Raw genomic sequence first — 8,348 nt, forward strand, 5'->3', positions numbered from 1 at the left:
ATTTCCTAAAAAAATATATCTAGTTTTATCTCATTTTATATAAATGTTTATCTATGGACAAAATTATAGGATTATTGAATATGACATTGTTAGACAATTTTGACAATATTTTAGTCAAATTATCATATAAATAACTAGTGTGTGGCCCGGGCGATGCCCCGGTTGCTACATTGAATAACAAAAAGTTTTAGATTTTTATTGAGCTCAATATTTGACCTAAATACTTGTATTCTATAGAATGAAAAATATCCGTCAAGTTCGTCAACTACACAGGCACGCTAAGTCATTTATCATGGGAAGTAAGTTTTCAATCATATCATCTTATAATTTGTTTTCTCGTGGAACTATGCGTCAAATTAATAAACACCAAATTAGATATATATACAGCTATATATGGAAATCCTATAGTTGATACTTATGAGACTTATAACATCAGGTTTCTTCATGGTTGTCATAATGCTTTAATTTTTTTCCTTTTCAAATTAGTCCATGGAAATTAAAAAGTCACATAAAAATTATTTGTTTTAGATTTCATGTAAACATTTATTTATAAATTAATGTGAAGAGATAAACTACAATTGGTGGTTGGTTAAGATGGTAATGAGAATTATAATCCAAACTAGAGGTCTAGTGTTCAAACCTCATTAGTATAGATACGGATTAATTTTTTTTTACTTACAATGTCAAATCAGCATAATAAGCCTATCAAATATTTTACTCAAATCATCATATTAAAACAAATAAAATAAGGCAGAAATTGTACCATTTACCACTATGGACGAGTGACGTCGGGAGCATTTGGGCGAATGTTTGGTATCTCGCCAAAGTCGCCACCACACAATCAATCAGTTCAGCTCAGCAGAGAGCAAAAGAAAGAGAAAAAGAGTGAACTTGAAGCTTAATTTAATGGCAACTGACTTCAAATCAATTCCCATCATAGGTAAAATTTATTCACTATTATCTCTGGTTTTTAATTTTTATTTTTGGAAAAAAAGTTCGTTAGCAATTTTTATTTTTATAAATATTCTTTTTGTATGAAGCTTCCAGATTATGTAGTCGTTTCTAGCCATTGCCCAGTACTCCGTAGGAATTAGGAATTATGTAGTCGTTTGTATAAAGCAATTGTTTTTCTTTTTTTCCGAAATTCGAAGCAAAATTCGACTTCATGTCAAACAAAGGCCGTATTCCTCGGCTCTTTCTTTTTGGTTTTTTTTCTCTTTTGATAGTGTTCTCTCTTATGATCTGAAATAATGGTTTAGGTTGACCTATTATTCGGTGCAATTAGAGCTTAGCGGGATCGTAAAAACTAAGGAACAAGTACCATAACTGATCAGAACCGGATCTCAATTTTTGGAACCGGTCACAGATTGATCAAATCGGCTCAAAAAATTGTGAAACCGATATCAGAACCCGTGGGAACGGTTCCGGACTGGGTACCCCCCGTTAACCTTCACTTTTTTTGGTTATTATCTTTTGGTTATTTCTAAATAAAAATTAAGTTAAAGGTAAATTATCTTTTGGTTATTTCTAATAAACTACTCCCTCTGTTCCTAAATAAGTGTCACTTTTGGGCCTCGGCACGGTGCTTAAGAAAATTGTAAAGTGTGTAAGAGTTAATGATTGAGAATGTTTTTGTTTTGGGAAAGGAAAAAGTAGATAATTATTTATTGATAAAGTACAAATAAAAGTGGATGTGGTGATTGAAAAGTGGAAAATGGTAGAATGTGTAAGTAAAAGTAATTATGATTTATAGAAAAGTGGAAAAAGTATATGTTCAAAAATAGAAAAGTGACACTTATAAGGGAACGTTAAAAATGGAAAAGTGACACTTATTTAGGAACGGAGGGAGTATTAGCTTTGACAATTTTTAAGTTGCTTATTTTTTTCTAGACTTCTTAAATCTTAACCCAAAACAACAATTAATGATCATGTTTTTTGAACTATTTGTGCCCGTTTCGGTCTCACTGGTCTCGGAACCTGCACCAACGGGTATCCACCGGGTACTGGGTCCTAAAAATCTAGATTCGGAACCAGAATTGGTTATGACCGATTCTTAAAATTTGGAACTGGAACCAGTCCAGCCGATACTTGCTCCAGGTCATTTGCGGTTCCGGGTTTGGTATCGGGTACCCAATATTTCGGTTCAAAAAAAAAGGACAAATAATTCATGTGTTAACGGGGATTTGCCCAATACTAGTTTCTTATGTTTTAGTCCGTTTTTTTAAAGTTGTTTATGTCAGAGGACCAACTCAACCAAAAGCTTAAGCTGATGGTTGAAGCCCCAAGATTAGATTTATACTCTATCACGCCCCCTCACATGAAAGCCCTTTGGGCTTGAAGTGTGGATGCAACATAGGCCTCTTCATACCCAGCGCGAAATATTCCACTTTGAAAGGAGGGGTTGATGAGATTCGAACCCGTGACCTTTGCGTCACGTTGGCTCCGATACCATGTCAGAGAACCAACTCAACCAAAAGCTTAAGCTGATGGTTGAAGCCCCAATATTAGATTCATACTCTAATCTACTTAATATACGTACATATTATCACTAGAAAATATTCACATAATAAGTAGATTATTTGCATAATCTAACAGTTTACACTCTATTTTATTCCATTTTTGATACATAAGATTTACATTTAAACCCTCATCTGGCCCACCAAAACATATAACTTGACATATTTTAATCATGGGTGTCCACCATAATTTTACCCACTCACAATACTTTAATACTTAATATTAGTTTTCATCCACCCACATAGTCACATTGTTGGACAATTTATAACCACTCTTTTTTTCATTTGTTACCCCAATCATCACATATTCACAAAACTTTCTTAATTATTGTGCAAATAGTAAGCGTAAAAATCATTTAGGAACAAATGTAGTATTACAAATTACTCAATCCGTTCCATAAAAGATGTTCTAGTTTATACTTTTCACATGTGCTAATGCACTATATATATATTACTTTTTGTGTTCTTATTTACATGACACAATTTCATTTTGGGGAAATTCCTTTTTAGTTGACACAATTCTTATGGTAAATTTTTGTATGGTGAATTGTCATATTTACCCTCTGGTGAGTTGGTTGTTGTTAAGGAGCACTTTTGTCCTTTAACTTTCTCTTTTACCTCTCCTTAATATGTGTGCCAAAATCAATTGTGTCAAATAAGAACCGAGGAAGTATATATTAATAAAAATTATACAATTTTGGTATTATTAAAGTAATTATTGAGATGAATCAAACTAGATCTAACAAGAACATTCTTTTTCTTGTATATCGGGAAAAGTTTAAAATGTTCTTTTCAATTGTGAATAGTGTCAAAATTTCAATTTGAAACATCATTATAGAACTGAGAGAGTAGTAATTAACGGAATTTTAAATCTGACCGATGAGATGCTACTGTTTTTTTTGTCACGGTATCTGTCACGAATTATATTTAATGCGGTTTTTTGGTTGGATATCCCTCCATATTTTAGTATAAGTAACCGTTTGACCGGCATGGGATTTTCGGGGAGATGGTTTTGATTTTTATTAAAATAAGAGGTAAGTGGGTACTAGGTTATTATTTATTGTAAGAAATTGATTGTGGTGGATTTAATATCGTGGGAAAAAGAAGATGTGAGTAAGCGTGGGGACCATATGACAGAGAGCAATATTCATATAATTTGGAGTAAGGACCATCACATACCAAAATTAAAAGTGTTACTCATATTAAGGTACGATAATTTTCAGAAAGTGTGACTAATAATAAAATACGGATGGAGTAATGATAATCCATGAGTCAATGGTTGTATGCTTGTATATAAGCATTTAATACATTTTATAATGTGTTACAATAATGAAATTAGGAAGGATTGACAAAATTACACGTCTCAATCTAATGGTTGTAGCTAGGGATGAACTTGTAATTTCTAAAAGTTTCAAGCTAATAACTAGATCATTGTAGGAAAAGTTATATATTAACTAGGCCAAACAAATCAGTTTGGACAAGCTAGTTTGCTTGACTTTTGCTGGACAAGTAGTTGTCTAAAGTTGACAAATAGTTAATTGACAAGTGGTTAAGTGTGACAAATTTGAATATCAAGCTAGTAATTACCATTGGAATACAAATTAGCTAGAAAATGAAAAGGCTTGAAATCTTATGTGCCATTGTTATTCAATTTTTCTTTATCTAGGACGGTAATTATGTAAATATCTTTTTCCTTTTTTATCAACTATTAACGAGGCCCACCTATTCTTATGCTAATTACTTATGATTAAATCGATAGTAGTATAATAAAATCGACGAAGTTATGACTTGGGAGTCATAATGTGGATTTTACTTTCATCATTCTCTGACTTGCTTAATGGTTTGATACAGTCATCTTCCGTTGACACAATGCAGATATTAGTCCTCTAGTTGCAAAATCTGATGATGCAAATATGGCCGAGGATGTTGGTGTATGCGAAGTTGTGACACAACTCGATAAAGCTTGTAGAGAGGCTGGCTTTTTCTATGTGGTACTCACATTTTATACTCCCCTTGAGTAGTTTTCTTAAGAGTAGATTATTGTTGTTATCGTTACCCTAGCCTCCTTACTCTTAACATGCCCACTCTACATATCTTGCATGTCTGATCATCGATCACACATTTACTATGTTAAAATGTACAGAATACCCCGTGATAGCTGTAATATGGGACAAAGATTTTTTTTGTAAGAACTGTTTCAACCCCATATTAAAATTTAAAAATGCAGCAGTTTTTCCAAATTGGAAGGGTGGAGAGATTATAACTACTTATAAGCTTGAAAAAATTCTCCTTCCATAGCCAATTGATTTTGGGATAAAATTGTCTCTTTGGATCAAAGTGGATAACTCTCCTCCTCCTTGATCGGTGTTACCGTGTTACCGTGTGACCTAGACCCACTGACAAAGTAACAAGAGCCTAATGATCCCCATGTAAGGAACAATTATGTACTGTCCTCATCAAAAGCTTTCATCAGGCATCACGTCTAAACTACGAGTATATGTATAAGTTAACTATACATTTATACCCTCTTTGCTGAAATAATGTCTCGCAGTTTATGTTGTTCATTATGTACCAAGTTTAGCTATCACCTTCATAACCCATTTGTTTGTAAGCATGCTGTTACAAAAATTTACTACAGTCGGAACGGGCAATTTGTTTTTCAACAAGGAACATTAGGATTACTAGAAGGAGAAAATTCTAAACAATGTTTCAGATCATAAGTCCATCATTTGCATGAATGCTTTTTCTGTTTTGTTATTCATGTACTAAATGGTTATGTATTTTTTTGGCTGATTAATTAGAAAGGCCATGGCATTCCGGACTCCCTTTTAAGGGAAGTTAGAGATGTCACACACAAGTTCTTTGACCTGCCTCTTGAAGAAAAACTCAAGATCAAGTTGTCAGCAGCAACGGGATATAGGTTATTTTCCTATTATGATTACTTATTCCTTTTAATTTTGACGATGAGCTTCACTTGCACAATTACATAAAAGTCCACTATGCTTTTTCTGTACTTTGAACCTTTAAATGCAGAGGCTATCAAGAAGTTGGAGACAATGTAACCAAGGGTGAACCTGATGTGCATGAAGCTATTGATGTTAGTCAATGTACTTTAATCCCTCAAATTTTATCTTGTTTGTTTTGTTGAGCAACACTAGTTACTCTTGGAATATGCTTAACAAAATACATTTCGTTTCACCTGAACTTGCTATATTTTAATAGTGATCTTTGTATATTGTGAAGAGGAAAATAATCGTAATGTGTGAAACCGTATTGGAGGACATACTTTTCATTGTGATTTTTTTTAAATATCTGGATGACAGTGCGACCAGTGTTCAATGATGTCAGATCAATTTTATGAATATAAGTTTTCATAGAAGATATGGTATGATCCTAGTGGCAAATCATTTTACTCCAGAAATGAGTATTTGATTAGTGGGAGCTTTTGCAGTTATACACTACTTATCATGTAATATAATTATCTTTTTTTCCCAGTGCTACAGAGAATTGAAACTCGGAATGTATGGAGATATGGGGAAACCATTAGTAGGACCTAACTTATGGTATGTGGCAAAACCCTGGTTTCATATTCTATGTTTTCTTTGCTATGGCAAATGCATAAACGGTATGTATGCAAGTTATAACAACATTATAAACCATTGGTTCTTCTTTTGGAAACAAAAGCATGTCCGATATGCACGCAACCATACTATGTATGGTTAATGTTTCTTTTGTTTTGGGAATCAACCTTAGTATTGCACAATTTGTTTTGTGTGGAACTGATAGAAAATGCATTTAGCTTGAGTTTTCTAATAGTGCATCAAGCATTTACAGCCTAAAGATTTAAGAAATAATCACAAAATGTAGGATTAGTTGAACTTTAAGCTTTGATGCTTTAAATAATGGGTTTCTCCCCCTTATTGCAGGCCGTCTAATCCTCAGAACTTTAAAGTAGTGATGGAGCAATATATTGATCTTTGCGCAGGCATGCTTTCAAACTTTCTTAGTTCTCTCCTCCTTGAGCCAACACTGTATTTTATGCGAATAAAGGTTTCTTTCTATTGGCATAACAACAGAACTTTCTAGGAATATTATGCAAGGTATTGCCTTAGCCTTGGGTGGGAAGTTCAATGAGTTGGAAGGTCATATAGCTGGTGATCCATTTTGGGTCATGCGTTTGATCGGCTATCCTGTGATCTCAAAGGAAAATGGGCATGACGAACATGGAGCTGACATTGGATGGTAACTTAATTTTTAGTTAATGTTTCTTTTGGATTCTTGCATTTGTTTTTCACTCATTCTTTGCTGTTTAATGTTTACAATTTGTTGTTGTGTGCACTCTTTATATATAATATAACATCAGTGGAGCCCACACGGATTATGGTAAGTTTTTGCTTTGAGATTGAAGATGTAGTAGATGTCTGGCATCTATGTGATGATATTGATTTCATAATGTCCTTCAATAGGTCTTTTGACGCTCGTAAATCAAGATGAGAACATAACAGCTCTGCAGGTACATCTATTGTTTCAATATGAAGGTTATAAATAGTTCTTGAATCTTCAACCTAATTGTAATCTCCTTTTGTGTTGCTTATTCTTGATTGAACCATCTCAATTGCGTTAAAGGTTCGGAACCATTCAGGAGAATGGATATGGGCTCCTCCAATTCCTGGGACATTTGTATGCAACATTGGCGATATGTTGAAGGTTTTTTTGCCCATCCCTTTGTTAAAATTTCTTTTAGTGCTAATGGCATCTCTAAACTTTTATGTGGAATTCGAATATGTACAGATTTTATCCAATGGACTTTATGAGTCCACCTTACATCAGGTCATTAACAAGTCTCCCAAATATCGTGTTTGTGTTGCATACTTCTATGAGGTTAGCCTTGCCCTCTTTCTGTCATCTTATTTTTTACTACTACGTATCAACCTATTTCTATGAAACTAAATGAAGTTATCTTGAATGGACAGCCAAATTATGATGCAACAATCGAGCCCTTGGACATCTGTGTGCAGAGGACGGGGGGAATCAAAATTCTTGGTCAAGCTGTTTATGGGGAACATTTAGTTGGTAAAGTAACGACTAATTTTCGGTATTAAAATTTTAAAATAAAATTCTGTGTACGAATTATAGTTTGTTGTTCAGATGTATGAAAGATTCAATTAATCAATTGCAAGTGACAGGGCAACTGTAATAATAGCCCTTGCTTAAAAATATCAGACCAACTAGGGACCTTTCTATGGTGGTCATCACCATACTGATGGTGTTTGTGTTTGACGCAGAAACTGTAGCACACTTGTTTTTTGAGTGTTCTTTTTCTGCTAGTATTTGGAGCAAGCTTCTTTCTATTATGCAGATCCACAGAAATACTCTCCCCTTTAATGCAAGCTGCTAAAGCTTGTAGGAAAACTAGCATTACAGGTGAGCTTCATACTATGTGCTTTATTAAAGCAATTTATTCGATTTGGATTAAGAGAAATCGAAGAATTTTTCAAGGAGTTCAAGATGATCAACATAGTATTTTGCATAATATTGTTTATAGAGTTGCTTGTAGAAGCAGAGATTTGCTAGTTGTTTGAGTTGTAAAACAAATGATAGGTTTCTCTTCGACCCTTCTTAGAAGGTGGGGAGAGTTAACTTAATTTGGTGTTTTTTTTTTAGTTTTTTGTTGGAGTTGTAGGTTTTTTGGGCTTTTGCGTACCTTTTGGTCAGTAATAAATTTTCTTTTACTTGCCAAAAATTGTGGCCACTCATTTTTATCTAATTTGTCTTTAAATTTTAATTAAATAATATCTTTTAATAATTATTTAAATTGTTTTATATTTAAAT

General features: G+C 33.5%; 1 protein-coding gene across 3 annotated transcripts; it reads left to right on the forward strand.

Moving 5' to 3' along the window:
* Window positions 1–761: 761 nt before the first annotated feature.
* Window positions 762–7,870, forward strand: LOC110796613 (probable 2-oxoglutarate-dependent dioxygenase At3g50210). 3 transcript variants are annotated; one of them, XM_022001677.2, is made up of 13 exons: window positions 786–940; window positions 1,260–1,433; window positions 4,392–4,507; window positions 5,318–5,436; window positions 5,550–5,613; window positions 6,012–6,079; window positions 6,443–6,501; window positions 6,593–6,758; window positions 6,880–6,899; window positions 6,983–7,029; window positions 7,143–7,223; window positions 7,308–7,397; window positions 7,490–7,870. In XM_022001677.2, the coding sequence occupies exons 3-13, from the start codon at window positions 4,430–4,432 to the stop codon at window positions 7,616–7,618; spliced, it is 921 nt and encodes a 306-aa protein (XP_021857369.1). In that variant the 5' UTR covers window positions 786–940; window positions 1,260–1,433; window positions 4,392–4,429; the 3' UTR covers window positions 7,619–7,870. The 3 variants fall into 3 exon arrangements, with proteins under 3 accessions (XP_021857367.1, XP_021857370.1, XP_021857369.1); XM_022001675.2 differs by lacking the exon at window positions 1,260–1,433 and having other exon boundaries at window positions 762–940; XM_022001678.2 differs by lacking the exon at window positions 1,260–1,433 and having other exon boundaries at window positions 784–940; window positions 4,368–4,507.
* The last annotated feature ends 478 nt before the right edge of the window (window positions 7,871–8,348 follow it).

Source organism: Spinacia oleracea, chromosome 2 (assembly GCF_020520425.1).
Source record: "Spinacia oleracea cultivar Varoflay chromosome 2, BTI_SOV_V1, whole genome shotgun sequence".
Taxonomy (NCBI): domain Eukaryota; kingdom Viridiplantae; phylum Streptophyta; class Magnoliopsida; order Caryophyllales; family Amaranthaceae; genus Spinacia; species Spinacia oleracea.

Coding starts and splice junctions, on each gene's coding strand:
- LOC110796613 (XM_022001675.2), top strand. CDS start 907: ATGGCAACTGACTTCAAATCAATTCCCATCATAG. Junction 5,437..5,549: donor TCAGCAGCAACGGGATATAG/GTTATTTTCCTA, acceptor CTTTAAATGCAG/AGGCTATCAAGAAGTTGGAG. Junction 6,502..6,592: donor ATATATTGATCTTTGCGCAG/GCATGCTTTCAA, acceptor GCATAACAACAG/AACTTTCTAGGAATATTATG.